Here is a 21,815-nt window from a genome sequence, read left to right as displayed (position 1 = left end):
CAATGTACATACTTAAGAGGCTTAGCTTCTAAACTGATCTGGCATCTGTTTGTTACTTTATTCATGTCATAACTTTGTTTGTCTCAAGTTTGAAAATGATAGAAATCACGAAGTAAATTGTGATTAAATCAAAGCAGTGGGGTAAATCTAACGACGTTGAAGTGTAATGTCGTCCGACATATAAAATAGAAATACTTAAGTTTAGTTTATGCTTAGCTGCTCAATGACTCTCAAGGACTGCAAAGTTACATTTAGATTTTAGTTTAAATTTGCTTCACTGTAGGTCTGATTAAGTGTGTGTGTGCGTGCGTGAAAGCAAAGAAAATTTGATTTAATACTTATAACCACTTAATGTGTGCAAATTCATTTTTATCTTACGGTTTATTTTTTATACTTTGACATTTATTAACATAGTTTTTCACCATTTCTTCAGACAGGTCAGTTGAGGATCAGTTCTTATCAGTTCTCATTTAAAAAGCCGGTCTGGAGTGCGAGAGCAGCTTCAGGTGGAAACAGAAACGTGTCAAACGTGTTGAAATGATTTCAAAACAGAGTTCTCATCCATTTCTTCAAAACTGAGATTATATTGGAAGCAAGCTTTAAAGAGAATGAATCGAACAGTGCTGGAGATAAGTTAGCAGTCATTACATTCGGCGAAGGCACTCACCTGATGTCGTCCTCATTGGCGAAGATAATCACGACTCGAGCGTTCGGGTTCTCGCTCAGCCTGCGAATGATCTTGTCAAACTCTCCGACTTTCGGTTCTCGTGGTATCTTCACAGACTGGGAAATGCACAGACCACCTGATTGAAAGACAAATAAGAAAAGTTTCTGAATTAAAGCAATCCCATTAGAAACTTTTTAACCGAGGCGCTATTTCGGGGTTATAAAACTCACGCGGTTCAATTTCATCTTTCTCGACTGTTTTCAGTCCTCTGGACTCTTTCATGATAGATGCACTATTAAATGTGTACAAGAGCAATATTTCACAGCAGGAGGGATGCAAGGTATTAAAAAAAATATTTCCTTGGACCACAAGGGACAGCTAGAAGACACTGGTGACCCATCAATTCAGGTTATAGTCCTGCCAGTGAGACAAAGGGGATTTGGTTCGATTTAGAAGTACATGCATTTTGTAATTGAAAGGATTTTCCTGTGTAAGCATGAACTGCTGTTCACAATATTGTCTTGATAAGTAAGGCTCTACTCTCTAAAAAATCTACGTTAAACTTATATTTTAATTCGTTAAGGGCTGGGTAGTGCTTCCCATTGAAGTGGTTCTGTTTATCGGGTTAGGCACGAGTTAGAAACTCATCTAAACCTGATGATATTTCCCTGTACAGCACTTTAAAGAGCATATTCACCCTCTTAGAGATCCTCTGTTAATAAATACAACTCAAAAGGCAACATGGGATCTTGCCTGGTTACCAACAAGCTTTTTTAATTCCCAGTGCAACATTTCAGGATAACTGTTTTGTCACTCTGTCAGAATGCCACAGAGAGTATGTGCATGCTAATGAATTTCCCTCCCGTGACCCAGTCCAAAGCCGGCCCGATGAGCAATCAATGAAGGAATAATACCCTGTAGTCCAATTCATGGCTGCCGGACTCAGACCATAAAACAAAGCCTGGCCCCGGCTCAAATACTAATAGCTCGGGAAACTGGAAATATGAGTAAAGAACAACAAACGCTGTTGAATTAACGGTGATCTCGGGCTGCGTTTGCCCGCGGGTACAAAAAGTCACTTCCGGTTAAGTCAGTGAGGGGCTTCAGTCAGCAGCCTGATTGTGTGCTCTGCATGAATTTAATGATGTTTTCTTTTTCTTCAGCCCTTCGCTTCTGCTATTCCACCGGGGTTGTTTATCAGAAAGATGCGTGTGTAGGTTTCCTGTGGTCATGCATGTCACAAGCACAGCACAACAGTTCTGGCTTATGTACATTCACTTGGCTGGTTAATGGATTAGCAGCTCCTTCACTGGAGGAATGCATTAATTCCTTTGTGTGTACTGGCCCGTGTCTTGTTGTGTGTTTGGGGATGTTTCTTTTTTCCCTTTTTTTTTTTTTTTTTTTTTATCAGCACAGTCACATAGAGTCTAATTTGTTTGCTTTTTGTTCACAAAACCTGACTTGAACATGACATTGAAGACATATTAATCCTTTAACAGCCTCACATGTCAAAGGCTCCATAGCAGACATTTTCCCTGATGACCAGGTGCCAGATCTAAACAGAATACGTTTGTCCAAAAGCTACTCATTTGCCATTTTACACCACAGCCTTTTATTACTTTCTGTGAATGATTTTGAAACCCTTTGCAGAGCAGGTTTCTTTATTAAAAGTGTAAATCCCTAATGTTGATTAAAATATAATCTGTGTGGCTAAATGTGGCAAATTATAGTGATTTGTAGTGTTGATTTGCATGTAATGATGTTTGCTCTATTGTTTGTAAAATACCTGGTAATGTGACACAGTCTGTGATATTATACTGCGATGCGTGTATTTACAAGTAGGCGTTAAGGCAAGTGTTGGAAGCGTAAATCTGGGCATGTGAATTGTTGATGAATAGCATGCATATGTCCATTTAGGCCCATTAACTGGAAGGATTTGAAATGTGTGCAATAATTGCCTGTCAGGGCTGTGCAATATTATAATTTGCAATGGAAATATTGTATGCTTCCTTGTCCGGTGCATTCATGCTCTACATGTCAACATATTTGGCCAATCAGATTGCGCCTCGCTGTTCTGGATGCCAATGGGGAGAGAGCGTAATATGCGCTGTGATGGCTGATGGGACAGAGACGAGCCAAGAAAGTGTGACTAAAGAACAACTTGTAGCAAGAAGAAACTATACGTTTGTGGTTTGGAAGTTCAAATCAGAAAGACGTTTACATCATGTACTTATTTGAGAATTTGTTTATCTCAAGCCATTGCACAACCCAATCGTGTAACTCCTTTCGTGCAGACTTGGTGCTCATGATCTTTGTTTTCGTGCCTGCAAATACTGGACTCTCACATATTTAGTTTTTGGGGAAAAGGCCATTTTTATGAAACAAGAGTGAAACTAAATCTTTAGAAGTCTACTGGAAACGGGAAGCAATTTGGGCATTTTACATTTCACTATATTTGTGTACTTTTCTCCAATCTTTGTGCTCCTGATTGTTGAGTCTGTGATTAAAGTGAAGCAGGGGTTTATCTGTCTGCCTCTCTTTGTCATTACACTTACACCACATGGGAAATTTAGCAGCAGCATAGCAGCAACCCTGCTCTCGGAGACTCTATCAATCATTAGATTCTGTGTCTTTTCCTCACTGGTACTTGTGCCTCCCATTCCCCTAACATCTGCTATATGGAACCAGAGCACTCATCCCTTTCTTTTCTCCTCTTCTCACGTCAGAGCAGCAGGCTGCAGCATTGCTTAACTTCCAAGGAGAATACCCGCAGAACCGTGGGATATAAAACTAGCCGCTGGGAGTTGAAGCACACTAAACAGGCTCCTCCACTGAGCCACTGTCATAACTCTGTTAGTTGTAGGGTAGACACAGTGATTTGTTTTATTGCAGACACCATCCATCCATCTGTCCACAAGGCTCGCTCTAAGAATAGGATGGTTAAAGACACAATCCCTTGATAAGTACAGCAGTTCAAATCCCAAGACAAAAAGAAACCACCAGATGAGACACTTCGCCCTTGAATCTTTTTTCTTTCTTTCTTTTTTTCTAAATTTTAAATCAGCCACCCAAAGTTTGCTTACATTAAAATATTATTGATATTTGAACAGCTTCTGCCCATTGATTCCTTACATCTTCACACAACTTAAGTGGCCTTTAATTGGGTTAATTAGAGGTCTTGCTCATTCCATATATTACATTAGTGTTACGGAATGAAACATTTCTCTTTATGGGGTTCAGATCTTCAGAGTGTGATTCCATTTCGCCGTCAGACAGCGTGTATTTAGGAACATCTGTGTAACTTGTCGACAAACCACTTCTCATTACTTTACTAGAACTGAACCAGGCCCCCTAAGTTATGGCTGAAACACAAAAAAATGCAGAGAGAGACAATTACGGAGCTAATTATTACAAATGCACCGCATATCTAGAGGGGTAGAGATTGTCTCCAGGTACACGGATTGTCTGCTGATTAATTAGGGTTATACATTAGAATTACTGGAAAATGGTCTGTGCAGATTAATAATCAATGGCTTGTGTAAAAACATGCAGGACAACTGTGTTTTGCACAAAGAATTAATTAATCTTTAAGCCGAGCTGGTTTAGTAATTTTCCTTATGACCTGTTGTACTTAATGAAACCCCCCATAGGTTACCTGATCATCAGCTGAAACTAATGCGGTGTCAAGTGCAGCTCTGTCGATACAGCAGCCGCTGCAGAAAACTTCCTGAGCAGTGTGTTTCTCCCCCGAACACTCATTCTGTAAAACTCTTAACTTCTGAGCCACGTCTAAGAGCCACCTCTAAAAATACCCGTTGCTCAGGAGACTGCAGGCTTCCTCTCGAGTCTTCCATTGTCAGCCTCAGTCTCTGCTCTCCTAATAGCTCAGAACACTAATATTCCTTCTCATTTGTCACCTGTGGGAGAAACAGTGCTGCCATAAACACTAAACACTCCCAGGGACACCAGCTGATTGCGGCTCAGCTCACGTGCCAGGTGAGTAGTGGTGCAGAAACACACAGAATTCAACCAGGTGGGCAATGTGGTGAAAGTTCAGGCCCATAAATAGAATATTTTCTGGAGGGTCCTCAGAGAAGGTACATTCACAAACACATACTTTGCTGCTGCAAAGCTTTAGTGGCCTCAGACAAGTAGAGAATTGACCAAAGTGATGGAGGTTCTGCAGCACTGGTGGTCCATCGGTTTTCTGTTGTTGGAGCTTGAGGACCTGTCACTTCCTTGAGTACAACGAGAAAACAACACCCTAGGTGCTGCCTTGGTTTTCATGGCAGCTAATGATTTATTAGGCCACAGTCACAATCCGTTAATGATTACAAAGAGAGGGTTAGTGGACATCACCTGCAAAAGCAGCATAGTAACATCACCCATTGATAGTTCTGTACGTACTGTCTTGTTTCTGACTGTAATCAAACGTACTGATCATCACCGGTGTTATGATCACAGTGGTCTGTGTTGTTCACAGGCCGTCAGATGAGATCAAAAGCAAGGGAAAAATGGCAGCAACCAAATCAAGGTGTTGTGGACAGTACTAAAGAGGGAGATAAGCAATAACACCATCTGATTTAGACAATTTGGCACTGGCTGATTTTTGCAAATCACTTGATAAGAAGCCTGCGATGAACAGACAATGTGTCCAGTGTTTTGCTGCCTTTCATCCAACACATGCTGAGACACTCGCAGGCCGCTCACAGGGAGAGAAAATGGATGGAAGGAATCGATTCTCAGCAAGAAAGAAAAAAAGAAAGAAGAAGCAAGCAGCATGAGAGTGTATTTTTACTTTCTTGTCATTAAACAGTATATGAGTGCAAGTAAGGCAAATGTATTAAAACAGTGGACTATATAAAATAAATGGAAAAATAAGCCCTCAAGTGAAAAGACTCAGGGTGAGATCCCTCCTCCAGCAGACTAGTGTCCTGGGACTAGTCACAAAATCTCCAACCTGAGGTCCTGTTCTGTTACTGATGTTACTCACCTCATTGTGCAAGACTGAAGGGATAGAAAAGAAGCTTTATCCCCAGGGCACCAATTATAGTATCATAATCCATTACAATTATTATAGACTGCTGAGCCACAAAGATGCCCTAAATTGCCAGATTTGTTCCATTATTGCAACATTAACATCACAGCTCTGTTGAATGAAAGGCAGTAAATGGGCAGCTCGGTCCTGCAACACGTGGAGTCCAACCTGGGCGAAAAGCACGCCGTATGAAAGAAGTATTCGGTAGAGATTGCACATCATTTGAACCACATGAATAGCTTTCATATTAGAGGGGAGAAGATGAATGGCCCCTATTCCACCTATGTATCAATGCAATTTGTCTTTATTATGCCAGGCATCTGTGTCATTTTTCATATCTGTAACATTTATCTACTGCATTAGATCACAGAAGTCTTCCTATAGAAACTGTATGTGCACTATAGACGTGTGTGTGTATATAGTGAACGGTCATTTAAAATTCATTCCGAGCACAACAGAGTTGACTGAGTGCATTTTTTATTTTTTTTTTCTGCACATGGTGGACAACTGATCAGAGACTTGCTGAGTCCACAGGTAAACAGCTCAGAGCAGCTGTGGACCGGAGGTTGTGATGAGCGCTGGGTTGACCACTGTGTACTGCTGGGAAAATGAGGCTGAACTGTGTTTTGTGTGGCGATGGTGAGGGTCAAGTTTCTCCTCTCAGAGATCACGGAGCAGCTCGCTGGCTGTGCCCTGCTCGTGTAAATAAATATTCCACTGACAAGAAAAACAGGATGACCTGTATGTTCTGGTCAAATGCTGTATATGTTTACAATGTACATATTGCATTTTTTTTAACCCCTTATCAGGAAAATGGCAGGTTTGAACATTTTTGCATTTGTTTTCGTCTATTCAACACTAATAAGATTGCAAGATAGTGTTTTTAAACTAGAAAATCTTACTGAAAACACTTTCTGCTGTTAAGTTTGTTGAACAGTAGAACTTTCTAAAGTACAGACTGTGACAGCAGGATGGAAGCTTTTGTTTTACAGAAGTTAATTGAAAAATGTGGTAACTGGACTCTACCTATAAAGCATTTTTCCACTGGTTTACCAGAACAAAAAGTCCAGCTGCCATGCAAGATGCTCAGTCCATCCAATGGGAGCAGTTTGGTTTTCAGCATCTTGCTCAACGACATTTCAACATATGGACAGATGGGTGATGAAACCTGTAACCAAACCGCTTAACCATAACAGTGTACAGATACCATTTGGATAGGAATTTAATGAACAATCTGTGGCATATATCTAAATTTGGACCATTATACAAAAAATATATATGATAGTGTTTTATTAAGAAAGCTTTCAAAACAAAAGAGAAAACTAATACGTCTTGAATGAATCCCCACACCACCTACGCATCGATGTTTTCAATTTCCATGGATTTCAATGAGTTTGTTTTAAAGTGGTGAACTATATAAATCATATGAACAAAAGAATATAGATTTTCAGCAGATGCCTCCAATATTGATTTAGCATTGTTTTATTTATGTAATCTTTTTCAATAAAAGCTACTCCATCGAAAATAAAAATGTATATATTAAATGTAAATTAATCTTTGTTCTGAGTATATCTGCTCAAATTTAACAAGGGTTATTTTGTTTTAACTTATTATTATTATTATTTTATTTTTTTAAATCTGATAAAAATGTCTCCAATAGCTGCTTAAAAACTAAGATTTTTCAGGTCAGCCACACCAGCAAAAACACTGCTGTTCACATTTCGACTGACTGATATCCCTCCCTGGAGTTGCAGCTTTGTAATTTGCACAGTAATTTAGCGAAAATGAAAAGATTTACTTCAACTGCTCTGGTCCGGATGAGGCAGTCGCCTTCCAGGAATGGACACCAGAGCACTAAACGCCTGGCGTGTGAATGGCTTGGTCGTTGAAGAGGAGCCGGATCTGGACTTTAGCCTTACACGCTAAGCTACTTTAATGCTCTGCCAGAGGTTGGCAAGCTGCTGACAAACATGCCCGGGTGGTCTGATTTCTTACCTCAATATGTGAGAATGTGACACACTTTCAAATCATTCATCAGCAGTGAGGTGATACCAAAGACTGGAATTGCTTTGATATACGTTGCATATTTTGCACCAAATCATGCTGTTTTCCACGCTTACATACAGTTTTTTTTTTTTTTTTTCAATGAATTTTATCCCCTCTCTCCACCAGGCCAAGCAACGTGCTCCCATCTGATTCCTGCTGCACATCTGTTAGCCTGCTTCTGTTCTGAGCTGATTTCCACACAGGGGTTTATAGCCTGATGCGTCTGCTGCTTCTGGATTGTATAGCGTCTGATAGAAAGACAATAAAGTGGTTTCATTAAAATAAACAAGCGGCAAACAAGGCTGCCTATAGCCGCTCACTCCCAGCTTGTTCTCCTGTTTTCACTCCCTCGCTGCTCCTGCTACTCTCCAGCTCGCTCAGAAACACCCGCTCTCTCCCGCCCGTCTTCCAAGTTAATGACGAGGCCCAAGATATGGCAAGAAAAACAATATTCAATGTTTCGCTTCAATTAACTAATAACTAATAAGGTCAATACAAAGACTTGTCACTCTGCAAAAAAAGTGCAAGAAGAATAGTCCACAAAGTTGGTTTGCCACTATTTTTACAACCCAAAACTTTGAAATTCATGGAGCTAGTGGAGTTCAAAACTATTCAAATAATGTATGAAGCAAAGGATAACTCATTGCCAGGTAATATTCAGAAATTGTTCTGTGAAAGAGAGGGAGGTTATGATTCAACGGGAAAGTTAGAGTTAAAGACGCATAAAGTCTGCACTAGCTTGAAAAGTTCCTGTGTTTCCATCTGTGGAGTAAAATTATGGAATGAATTGTGTGTGGAGGTAAAACAAATATCAAACATAAGTCAGTTTAAAACGATCTAAAGAGTCGATTCTTGCAAGGTACAGGAGGATATTCTTGCTGTAATATTCTCGCTGTAACCACTACATCACCATGCCGCCCTGAGCCAAATCCATTTAGAATTGTTTTTTTTGTTTTTTTATTTTATTATTAGACAATTATTCTAACTGAGAATAAACTGAAACACGATGCCAGAGGTTTAACTACTGAGTATGTTGAGTAAATATTACTCAAGCTGTATGATTTAGTTGATTATTGTTCTTGACTAAAAGAAACTAATTAGAGCTCCGCTGGAGAATCTCGTGCATAAGTGTATTTAATAATAAATTTCTTCTGAAGTCTTACCGATAACAATGTGACCATTGGCTGTGCTATTGTCAAACCATGAGAGAGAGCCGCTCCACCGCATTTTCTCCTCTTGAGATCAATAAGCCAGGAACCATACGGTTCCTCTCCAACCTGACTTTATGTTGCTGAAAGAAAGTGCTGCTGTTTGGTATCAAAGGAGCAGAAGATGAAACAAAATGATAGGAAGCAATTTTCCAGATTGCTGTGTAGTCTTTCATAATGGGTTTCAAATATACTCAAGGGGGGGACGCTCTGATGTTAATGAGAGAGACGTCTGCATGGTGATGTGTGAAATTAGACCGGATTAAAGGAGACTCTGATGCATCCTCCTATATACTCTCTGTCAGGAAGGATATACCGCAGATTTCTATTGAGGGTATCTTAAACACAACCATTTTCTGAAATCACTGACACGCTGGTTTTCATCCATTATCATATATGTACATACTGCATCGCTTAATATGTGGTGCACACTGTGCACTGATGTTTTTTTGGAATTCATTCCACGTAAATCACTTATTTCCATGCTGTTGTCTTCATACGTTTAGAAGCTGGGTGCATGCGCGACGTACTGTTTACAATCCTGACCACACTCGTTCAAGTGCCCGAAAGCGATATCTGAAAACAGCGATAAATGTTGATGCAGTTCAGGCTTCATGTTTAGTCTGCAGCTCGTGGATTGTTTAACTTGCAGTGATGTGGAGAACGTGGAGCAGTGATGTATTATTACTAAGCCTAAAAGCGTTTATGGGATGGTGCCCGATGTTGCCCATCACTGGACATTCACTGGCTAAAATGGTATGTTAACATTGTTAACATGTAATTTTATTGTGGGAAGAGAATCTTTTTTATTTCTTTTTTATTCTGATTCTGATTCTCAAAAATTAACCGAAGCTAAAAAAAACCCTTGAAGATGACTTACGTGACGTGAACACTGTCGCTCTGTTACTGTTTCATCATTAGAATGAAGCTCAGAGCGAAACACAATGTTGTAGTGGTGGCGCCGCCATCGTTTTTGATGTAAACACGTTTTTGAACACGTTTTGAACGGTGAGCTCAGGTTAGTACATTTGAAAGAGACCAACTTTTCTCAGCTAAAGAATGGAAGGAAGTGTGGGTGCAATACTTGAAGAGTAGCTGCTAAATTGACTCTTATGAACTCCAGGGGTCTAATCTTTGGTCTGTGGGAGAAAAAAAAAAAAGATCCACTCAAGCTTGTATTGATGACTGTGCTAACAACCAGTGAAAGTCTATATGAGACCACAAAAAGATGGAACTGTGGTTACGCTGCGGTCTGAAATGTTGATGGATCAACTGAAAGTGTTTGTTGGCAAGGCTATTTTCTTAAGCCAAATGGCAACCAGTCATGGTATTACATCTGTCAGCAACTCTGCTCTGATATCAGGGCGCTGTAAGTCCCGGAGGGAAATTGACCCGCTCTCTATTTATCCCCACGGTGCAGGGGAAGCTCGTGAAGGGTAAGAGGGCAAGAGTGACAGAATGTGCTATATTGTACATGTAATTCATCCCACGTTGTTCGTTCAGCCTGCTGCAGGCTGTGAACCAACAGTGGCTCCACTGCCATGTGTTTTTTTGTTTTTTGTTTTTTTGTAAGCACACGGTCATTTTGAGGAAATCCTCTCCACCTACTAATGGAGATACTGATTCAGAGCTCTTATCCAACTGTGATGGCAAATTACACAGTGTGGCACCGTTGTGTACTTAAGAGAGCAAACACCGTACTATTAAGCAGCAACCATCTTAATAGTCGCACCGACTTTATTATGCTGTGGTGTTCTTGTAATTCCATTCTTGTCAACAATGAATAAAAGGTACAAGTGACTTTTAATCTTCATATTTCTCTTTGACAAAACCTCCGGCGATAGAAGTCAAAATAGTTTCACCAGCAGCCTGGACAAAAACCATTTAAAGACAGTGATTCATTTAACACAAAAAAATAAAACACAGTAAGACTAAAAGTAACAATGGAATTTAACGATATAAGATACTACTTTCCTTTACATTTTTGTTTGAGTGTAAGTTTCTTACTGTGATTACATCTAGTAGGTAGCAAGCACTAATGTGATAATGGTCAATAACAAGAAATGAAAGACAACCATAAGTGAGAGTGGCCAGGGAATGAATATGAACAGTAAAAATGGAATTATTTACAAGACTTGCAGTCCATTTATATATTTATATCATTACAGTATTGGCTGAAATACTCTATTACAGTATTGCCATCTAAAGTTGAAACTTTTTTGGCTTTGTTACATTTCAAATGATTCTTTTATCGGTTACCATCATTACATTATTTTCTGCGACAACATAGTATCTATAGTTACAAATGAGGCGGAGATGTGGTTAAAATGATTTCCCTTTTCTGATAACCTGTTAAACCAATTTTCATCCGGAATTGACTCATGAACAACGAAGATTAAAGATAAAGGCCACATGTGGCCTGGGGCCCACCAGTTGCCTAAATCTGTCTCCTCACAACAACCATTGCATCATTGCAATTTTTCACTATCTTGAAATATACATACATTTCATCAATTGCTGGTTCATACAGCAAAACATTTGAATACGTGTGTGTAGGTGTAACCATGACATAGATTAGCCATAAATGTAATCTGAGTGCATTACAACCTTATGTGTCGTTTTCACAGTACATACTAGAATATGTTGAAAAGCATCAGACTGACCAAAGTCACACATATTTCACTATTTCTAGCCTTAAAAAAAACCATACTCTTATAAAAGCAAGGCTTTTGTGCACACATGACAGTTCGACCTGAGGGTACACGCTTCATTATAAAGACACTTTGTTAATGTTTCCGTAGCCTTCGTGATATAACCGTGTCTCCTTTTACTCTGCACAGTGTAAAGTAATTCAGCTTTTTTTTTTTTTTTTCTTCCTCTTCTTCTTCTTTTTTAATTCCCCACATCCTGAATAAGAAAGCGTTACATGGCTGCAGGATTCTGGGCCAGCTATAAGTTAGATTTCCAGAATGACTGAATGACATTTTCTTTCTGAGTGCAGCTGATTTTGAAATCAAAGGCAGACCCTTTAAGCACTGTGAAATCAGCTTTTCCACGCCACTCTGACACGACTTACCTGACAACCGTGGGACTTTCCTCTCAGCCGGCAGAATACACACAGCAAGGCTCTCACTGTGAAAGTGTCATTAAACCTCTGATGAGGAGTTTAAGACGTACACAGCTTTCTCTCATGAGGCCAAAGCAAACATTAGCGACACTGCCTGCTCAGGCGTGGGCGCGGGCGAAGAGCTGCATCAGGCCTTGGGAGACGCACTGTCATTGTCTCCGAGCAGCTGAAAACTTCAGATGCTCTGCTGCCTATCAGGGTACTTTCAGCCGCGGTACGCCTCTGACAGCATGTAGGTGAAATAATGGTTGACAACAGGAGTTTCAATCTCTCCCGGCACATCACAGGCGTTTCTTTATCGGGGCTTCAGATGTGATAAATTGCTTCTTTGCCTTGCTGATATTTGTCAGTGTAAGCTGCAGATGCTGGCAGCAGCAGGTTCAGTGTGGTCGCGGACAAAGAGCTGCAGCACCGTTGCAGTTATATCAGCTCTGTGTGAACGCGCTCATGAGTTCACCGACTAATGTCCACACAGCTCTCTTGTGCTTGGATCGCAAACTTTTCCCATTATTATTAAAGTGATAAGATAATATTAAAGGTTCAATGTAACTTTTGTATACATAAAGTTTTGAGCTGCAATAGAAATATTTTTTGGGGGGAGGATAATATTACCTTTGGGTACTTTTTCACAATTAGTACTGGCATTAGCACTTAATAATGTGAATACAGTTATTGTAATTACTTTATTACTATCAGATGCTGTTCATTTATGCTGCAACATTTTTCCATTACTGACACGTAGGACCCGTTTACACCATGTTTTCAAGTGGAAACAGAAACATTTGTTTTATTTACAAGACAACGGTGCTTGGAGCCACTGGCAAAGCAACTCTTTGAAAATGGCTACCAAGGTGGAACTTTTTTAAAACGGTCCGACTCCATCTCCATGGAAACGGGAGGGAAAGCTACTTTTCTGAAACACTGCTACTAGCGTATTGTTGTGTGTGTGTGTGTGTGTGTGTGTGTGTGTGTGTGTGTGTGTGTGTGTGTGTGTGTGTGTGTGTGTGTGTGTGTGTGTGTGTGTGTGTGTGTGTGTGTGTGTGTGTGTGTGTGTGTGTGTGTGTGTGTGTGTGTGTGTGTGTGGTTTCATTACAATAACAGCCAACAGCACCAACTCTTGGCCTGGCGTGCTAACTACATCATTTTCAGCGTTTCTGATGTTTCCATGTAAAAGTACATTGTTTTCAAAATGCTGTTGTGTAAACGCCACACTTTTCTGAAACGAAAATGCAACAACGATCCATTTTCACTTGAAACACTGTCGTGTAAATGGGGCGTCAAACGTTTGCTGGGTTTTTTTCTTCCCAAAGAAATGAGTCACTTAATTTTTCCCCAAAAATGTATTCAAATACTTTATTAAAACATAACCAGACTGTCAATTTCTGATCTCTGGCCTGTTGCCACTGGGTATAAATGTAATGTTTAACGAATGAAGTACAATTTGAGCCATCTACTTGAAATATTTCATTTTGAAAATTACCAGACTGATTTCCTCCCTGGCTCAATCCGCTCTACATGATTTGATATAGCTTCCATTACAAACAAGCGTGCCATATCCTGTCCACAGAGTTAAAGCTGTTTTTAATGGAGACACTTTCAGGTGCGACTCCGTGGCTACACCTGGTCTACATCCTTAACTACATCCTTTAGCATGAACATCCACTTGGCACTACGTAGTAGCCTTTTCAATTTGCAGCTATCCCCCCCAAAAAAAACAATTGTTCATCCCTCCAATTGCTAATACACAATTTGATTGCTAACCGACACAAATATAGTGAATAACTTGCATAACTTTGATTTCCACACACATGACATTACTTTTTTTTCTTAGCTGGGAGCGCCAGTGGCTCACATGATTAGTTGCTCTGCAGAGAGGTTGATGTCAAGCTTCAGGTATTATGTGTTATTTATCGGACCGCACACAGGATCAGTCCTGATATCCAGCGGTGTTATGTGTACTGGTGCAACTGTGAATATTTTATGACGTGACAACCGACAATTGATTGTTTTTGGCGTCTTCGAGTCCCGGAGCGCCCGAGCAGATCCCAGCTGACTATGATCAGGGTCCGACCTGGTCAGGTCGCCAGTCCATCACGGACATAAACAATCAAGCCTACAGAACATTTAGTGACTGTCGGGAGGGGGGGGGGGGGGGACCGGGTTAGAGAAAATTCATGCACATGCAGGGAAAACATGCAAATGAGACTGGTGACAAACACTACATTTTCCTACTACTGCAGACTAAATAATCCATCTTTTTAAAAAAAATAATATATATATATATATATATATATATATAAGATAATTATTAGAACTTGTCTTTAAAAGCTACCCAGAGTATCTTGGTGAAATCCAGGACGACGGCAAGAATGTGACATAATGATCCTGTTGATGGTAATCCAATGCAGACGTAATGTAATGTCGCATTAAAGACTTATCAGCCACTTTTTTTATTTCACTCCATACATTTAATGCCACAGCTCCTAACAGGGGAAACATTTTATGTGCACCACTGAAAGATTAAATCTGAATTGTAATACGTTCTTCTTTTTCTTTTTACTTTTTCTTTAAAGTATTTGTGGGCCAAAATACTGTCTCTTTGTTTATTACCAGATTATTCAGCCGCGGTTAGACTGCACCAAGGTTCACGCGTCCCCTGAGCTGCAGCAGCGTCCAACTACCAGAAGGTTTTTCCACTTTGTGATGAAGTGTCTTCACCTTTATTATTGCCTGCGCAGGCCCCAGGACAGACAATGGCCAGACCTGTCCAGCAGTGCATGCAGCCTCTCTAAGATACAGTAATGAACAACCCTCTGATGAAAACTTCCTCCACAAACCTTTGCCGCTGCTTGTTGTGCCAGATTAAAAATTTGAACGCTTCTGAATTTCCGGTGTAAACATGCTTGGATATTTCCAGGGAAGAGCGTAATTGTTTATTAATTCAAAACTTGATTGCAATGCTTGTTTAACTGCAAACACAAAATGTCTCATTTGCATACTTTGCAGGCCAGCTCAGCGCGCGGTGAAAATGCCAACCCGCTTTCAGGCCAAACAAAGTATTAGATGGAATGAGTGGGGAACTTTAAGCTGATGAAGTAAAACCTGCAGATTTGTGGTCTGTGACGTGACGGGAAGTTTGGGATATTTTGTCTTACAGTCTCTGTGGCATGATGGATATAAAGCATATTATGCAAATAGAAGATCTGTGGCAAAGTCTTGACAATTGCTATCTCTCTCTCTCTCTCTCTCTTTTTTTCTTTCTCTGCACACCTGCAGCTAAAACCCTTCATTGATTTTCAAACTGTCAGAGGAACCAAGTTCCAGGTGGTTGAAAGTAACATAAAGCAGCCTTTGGAAATGTAGCCATGACAGTTTTAGAGACATGAAACCGTTTGTGAAATGCTGCAAACTGTTAATCAAACAAGGTAATGAACAGTGAAGAAAAAAAGAGAAGAGTCGCTAAATGGCTGCAGCCTCTCATCGGAAGTGAAATGGAGTTACCAAGACAGAAGGAAATCGACCTGCATGCTCTGCAAATGACTTCTTCTCTTCTGTAGCTGTTAAAGTTCTACCTTAAAGTTAATTTTGTGCTGCGTTCAGGGTGCGTCTGAAGCAGAGCGAGAGAAATGGAAGGGAATAGGATTGAAGAGTAATAAAATAACGTTTTGAAACAGAATGAATCTCATTAAAACACAAACCTTTTAGAGCTTTATTGCACCTTCAGTCAAAATTAATGTAATAAATTCAACAATGTAATACAGATAATCATAAATGTTTCAGGTATGTCGGTTGCAGAGATTTACTTAAGCTTGTACTTTTACTTAAAACCATTTTTATAGAAGAAATTTTAATTTTAATTCAATGTCTACGTGTTGGTGTGAATGTAGAGTTTCACAGCTTTGCTTTACGCAGATTTTATGTACATTTGCGGTTATTTGTCCTGTCTGCTTTAATTACTATGGGAGAAGATGAAGTTTATTCCTCACTGTGGTGAAAATACTTAAGCAGAAGGAGCGATACATAGCCTGGGGGTGGGTTACATCCCCTCTATTGCCCCAAGCACATTGCATCATGTCTGTGTTTCATTGCCCGTTTGAGATTATTGCAATAGTTGTAAAATAATTTTGAATTGTACTTCCGACAAAAACACTTACCGCATGACTAAAGAATCACTTTTCTGGTTTTCCATTTCAGAATCTGTATTTTCTTACCTTTAAACAAGTTCTATCTGCACTTTCAACTTCTTTCACAAAAGTCGTTGCTTCTACTTTTTATAAGTGAAACGCAGCTGCTGATCACATGAACTACCGTGCAGGACCTCGCCGTACGACAATTTTCCCACATCAGTCACAGTCCCCCAATTGTCTCTGATTACGGCCGAGCAGCCTGTAATGTGGTTCCAATAATGCTGCAGTTACAAGTCAGTCATATTGTCAGGGGAGAGGCGGGCGTACATTCACAAAGTGGAGTCCCTGACATCTTTTTTAGCACTCAGAAACCTCACGCAGCATTCGCCCAGACTCAATGAGGCCTGAAGCAGGAGACGCAAGAGGAACAGGAGGTGCAGAAGCAGGAAGAACAGGAGGAACAGGAAGAACAGCAGTAGCAGGAGGAACAGGAGGAACAGCAGTAGCAGGAGGAACAGCAGTCCCAGCGCTGACAGGCACTTCCTGTCTTTGACATGAGGTGTCAGGGGAGATCAACTTTTTTTTTTCCTTCCTTTTATTTATTTTCTTGTTTTATTCCTTCTTTTGTTGATTACTTCAGTCTTTCCTTGTTTCCCCCTCTTTCCGTCCTTCCTTCTTTCCTTTTTGCTTTTTCCTTCCTTCCTTCCTTCCTTCCTTCCTTCCTTCCTTCCTTCCTTCTTTCCTTCCTTCCTTCTTTCCTTCCTTCCTTCCCTCCCTCCTTTGTTTCCTTCCCCCAATGTGTCATTATGTTTGGCTTCCTCCTCTCCTCCATCCTTCTATCCTCTTTCCCTCTCTTGTTTTATTTTTCCTATCTTTCTTCTGCCCTTCCTTGTCAAGCGATTACAGTCCAAATAAGAAATGAAACACTCCAAACTGACCGTTTTACATTTTGGTGACATCTGGGGAGGTGAACGTTTCTTTTTGTTTTTTGTTGTTTTTGTAAAACTTATTAAAGCAGAAAAAAGGCTTTTAACATGAAGCCAACTCTTTACACAGACGACTAAGAAAAGTCTTTTTCACAGTAACAGCCACAATATCCGTAGCTCATAATGCACTTTTACGGAATAAGTGATACTGTATTTGTTTGGTCCAAACAAGACATTCAAACGTTGGGGAAAACGCCTCCTCAGGTGATGTTTTTCAGGTTAATGACTCTTCCAATCATTCCTCTTGACATTTCCCTCATGACAAAAGGTGCAGCGTGCAACCCTCATTTCTAACATTTGCATAATCTCCCTGTCATCTCGATGCCGCTCTGTGCATCTCTGCCCTCCTTCTCCAGCTTCAGCTGTCACTTAAAAATCGTATTAATTATGAATTGAAATTATCCATCCAATTAATCATAGATGGCAATGTTTGAATGTCAATTTCCAAATTTAGGGAGAGGAAAGCTCGCCAAGAGACAGAACTTAATATCTGTCACGCAGATATCTGAGGTATCATTTCAACAGGCTCACTTCTGATGAAAAGCACTTTTTTTTTTTTTTTTTCTTAAAGACTCTCATCTTTTTTTTGTCAAACCCATTGGATTTGATGACACCGGTGGATATAATAGGAAAGTGTACAACTTCCTCTGAAAGATAATCATATACGTTTCACAAGGTGAGGATAAAATGACACGCAGTGTCAGCCTGTATTACTGCAGAGGACTGTATGCTCTCTAATAAGGACACTGGAGGCACCCCAGCTCTTCAGAGTGAGACACAAACGGAGAGAAAAATCTACTGAGGGACCCGCAGACTCGTGCATCAAGGACAGTCTTGCATTTCAAGGGTGACAGCAGCACGACATCACACTGAAAAACAGTTTTATCCCTCTTTTCTTGTAATCATCTCCCATAATGACACTCCAGACTTAATCCCGAGGGGCAGTTTGAGAGATGGGAAAGACCCAAATGAAAACACAGCTTTCAGAAAACAACTCGGCGTCTCAAAGACGGGACGTCGCAGTGACAGTCCAGCCGCTTCCGATGCAGTGTTTGCCCGACACGCTGCCATCGGTTAAACTCTCCTGGTGATGATGCTGTTCGCTCCAAATTCAGGGGCAGATGCTGAGAGGAGAAGCCCGTGCAAACAGGTTCTGTATCTGAAGGGTTTGGAGAGTTTTGGCATTAATCATTCATGCCTGCGTTCCCTCTTCGCCATCTTTACTGTCGAAAATACTTAATCTGGAAGTGCAGTGACTTTTCCTGCTGTGGGAATAAAGTAGCAAACAGGGAAAAATTTCTTCTGATATTTTATCCATTTTGTGAAGTGAGGAAATAATTTCCAATGCTGTTCAGTAGAGCAGCATGATGTCAGGTATCACATGTACATCGGTTAGTTTCTACCAGCAGCGTTTCAAAAGCGGAGCGGGCTTGTTGACTTGTTTTCAGTAATTTCCCTTTGATTTCTGGGCTTTTATGCTTCTGACGTCTTCGTTGTGCCCTCCAGGTATTAACTATGGCCGTCAATCTTTTGAAATATTGTAATTACTTAAAAACACATGTTTTGTGAATTAATCAGACTTTTCTTTCATATTTTGAATTCGGTCATTTGGAATTTGCAGACCACAAATGCACGAAAACATAATTAGTTTCAGGCAATCTTTTACAGTTTTATTTTTTTTTTTTTTTCCGGCAATATTTAGTTTTGCCTTACTGCTCAAAATATACAGAGGATTTATATGTACATCACTTCGGTATGAGGCACTTTATTGAAGATATACTGCAAGGTGCTTAATCCACAAATTAGTGATGCATCCGTCATCTTCCATTTGATCTAAATCAGGGTTGAGTGGAGTGTGTGAAGGCTGGTTGCACTCTCGACAGGTTTCCAGTTACACCGTCACATTCACATCGACAAACACAAAGAGAAAACCCACCCAGGCACCCAGTCTTAATTTTTCAATGAACGTGCAGGAGTTTCACCCACATTTTGATTAAACTGAGGCAACTGCTCACACAGGCTCACCAAAAAATGCACAGTAAAAGTTTTGGAAAGTTGTAGTCTGGCCTGATGAGTCTCCATATCTGCCGCCACAGTCGGATGCTTTGAATTTGGTGCAAACAACTTGAAATTGTCGATCCGTCGTACCTTGTGTCATCAGTTTGGGCTACTGCCGGTGGTGTAATGGTGTGAAAGATTATCTTGGCACAGGTTTTGCTCCTTAGAATCAATTTAGCGTAGTTTAAGCATCACAGCCTTCCTGAGTATTGTTCCTGAACATTTCCATCTTTTTATGGCCACAGTGTACCATCTTCTGATAGCTACTTCTTGCCGTAAAACACGCCATGTCAGAAAGATCATCTCAGACATTTCTTCTTTTTTTTTTGTCTCTCAACATGACAATCGACTCGAGACGCCTCCAAAGACACCAGGTTTAAGTCCAAAATAGCACCTTTTGGCAAGTAGTGAAAGACGACATCTGCATCATTAATAACCGGTCGATAAATCTGCAGCTAATGTGTTGACACGTAGACAAGGACCAAAATCTCTCAGGAACATTTTCTACACTTTATTGAATTACCACCACAAATAAATACAGTTCTGATGGCAACAGCAGGTCCAAGCTGTTACTTGCAAGGTGTTCCTAATGTTTTGGCTGTGAATTAATGAATTTTGTGACGCTTAGGGACAACCACAACTGCCATCACAAGATCCATGAAGGTTGATGAATTAATTTCACTCTAAATGTATGTTCGCAGTCATTCCGCTATGAAGTACAGCACAATATATAGTCATTTCAATATTTGAACCTTGCATGCCAAAATAATTTGTGATTTAGTTCAAACTAGTTTGCAGCATTTGACAGACTACCAGGAATCGGTGGCCATTGTTCAATAACTTCCTCTGGTTTTGATCAAATCTTTTTACGACCTTTATTACCACCACGAGTTTGAGCATTTCTGGCTTAAAATCTGATTCACACTGGACAGATTGCCGTAAATTGCGAGGTTTTCACGATTTCATGACAAATGTGAAAATCCCAGTGACTATTCCTCTATTCCCACCAACATGTGTTGATCCCTATTTTACCGAGAATCATTAGGAGGAGTCACACAGGCTCATCAAAACAACAGTACTCCTTGTGTAATTCTGTTTTCCATTTTACAAAATACTTGTTTTCAAACACTAATATTTGTTATGCACATTTGAAGACAATAGAAGGAAGCAATTAGAGATAAGAATCCAGTGTGAAGCGTTGACTGAAAACCTGTCGACCATGACTTGAATACAAAATGACAAGTATTGACGCATTAGAGGATTTCTATTCTCTGATTTGTTGCAGCTAAAGAACAGATGTGTTAGAAAGCTGTTGCAATTGGATTTAAAGGAATAGTGTGGCTGCTGACAGGAGAGAGCACATTTGTCAATTTAAAGTTGCTTATTGCTGAAAACAAAAAGTGAATGCCTCTAATGGCATCTGCAGAAAGTTTTTTTTTTGTCAAACACCTCATGGATGAGTGTGTTATACACAACTTTTCAAGTGAAAAAGCATCGTTTGCATTTACATTTTAGAAAGGTTTCACGTTTACACGGGAATGTTAGGAATGCTGAAAACAATGTAGTTTTCATGTGCTGCCACTAGTGGGTACTGTTGGTTGGTTTTATAATGAAACCGCACACGTAAACTAAGCCTTATTTGCACATTTGTTTTCTCCAAGTTTTAGAGGATGAATACTAAATTCAACACTGATTTTGACTGTAAAGTTAGAAATCAATTGTAAATTAGTAACGCAGTGAAAATTATGACGATAGTTTTGGAGGGCTCGCTACCTTGGTTGTTTATCTCAGCTCAATTGTATTTATTGTCATCACTTCAATAAGCGTTCTGTGTTTTACTTATGATGGAAAATAGGCTGGATTGACCCACACGGCCATTTTTATTAGCAGTAATTAGTAAAGTAACTCCAGCAACCAGTGACTGTAACCAGTTAATAATTTTCAGCAACTTGGAAAACATTGGCGTATCTGTACTGTTGTTTAAAGTCATGTTTCACTGCAGCACAGTTCTAAACTTGAAAAAGGACATTGGCATGAAACATGCTTCTACTTCACAGTTGCCTTAATTGTTTCTCAGCCTTCACACTTGAATCTCACACTCACACTCTCAGGGAAGCAGTAAAGGTTACACGTAACATCTTCCGTGATATCGACTGCCCTGGTGTCAAAGCGTTTCCGCTCCATGATGCCGATATTCAAGTCCGGTCGGTCTGATCAAATGCTGTGCGAGTTTCTAGTTTAATCCACTTTCCACTTGAAGGCCCAGTGTGCTGGGATCAAATGATATCAGATCCTCGCCGTCAGTGAGACATTGTGTTATCTAACATCTAACACAACATTTCAACACCTATCACCCCCCAAATACACACACGTTACAAGAAATAGAACAGCACACACTCACCAAATACAATGAATTTATTTCCGCCTGTTCACTTTTACCAGGACTCAGCCACAAGTACAATTTTAATGGCTAGAATATTCTTTATTTTTGTGGAACTGGTTGAAAATGTTGTGTCTCCTCTCCAGCCAGTCCGAAATACAAATGACACACTGCCGAG

General features: G+C 40.1%; 1 protein-coding gene across 1 annotated transcript in view; it reads right to left on the bottom strand.

Annotated features, from left to right (window-relative positions):
• LOC308113864 (metabotropic glutamate receptor 4-like) overlaps nucleotides 1-21,815 on the bottom strand; it is a gene marked incomplete at both ends in the record, with an annotated part of 153,376 nt that overhangs the window by 44,345 nt on the left and 87,216 nt on the right. The window contains one exon of the mRNA XM_080470392.1: nucleotides 668-803. Within this exon, the coding sequence (XP_080326518.1) occupies nucleotides 668-803 (136 nt within the window). The remainder of the gene's footprint in view (nucleotides 1-667; nucleotides 804-21,815) is intronic.

This window comes from Lipophrys pholis, assembly GCF_963383615.2.
Source record: "Lipophrys pholis genome assembly, chromosome: 8".
NCBI lineage: Eukaryota > Metazoa > Chordata > Actinopteri > Blenniiformes > Blenniidae > Lipophrys > Lipophrys pholis.
The sequence above is the reverse complement of the archived record's forward strand: the minus strand, read 5'-3'. Positions and strand labels throughout refer to the sequence as shown.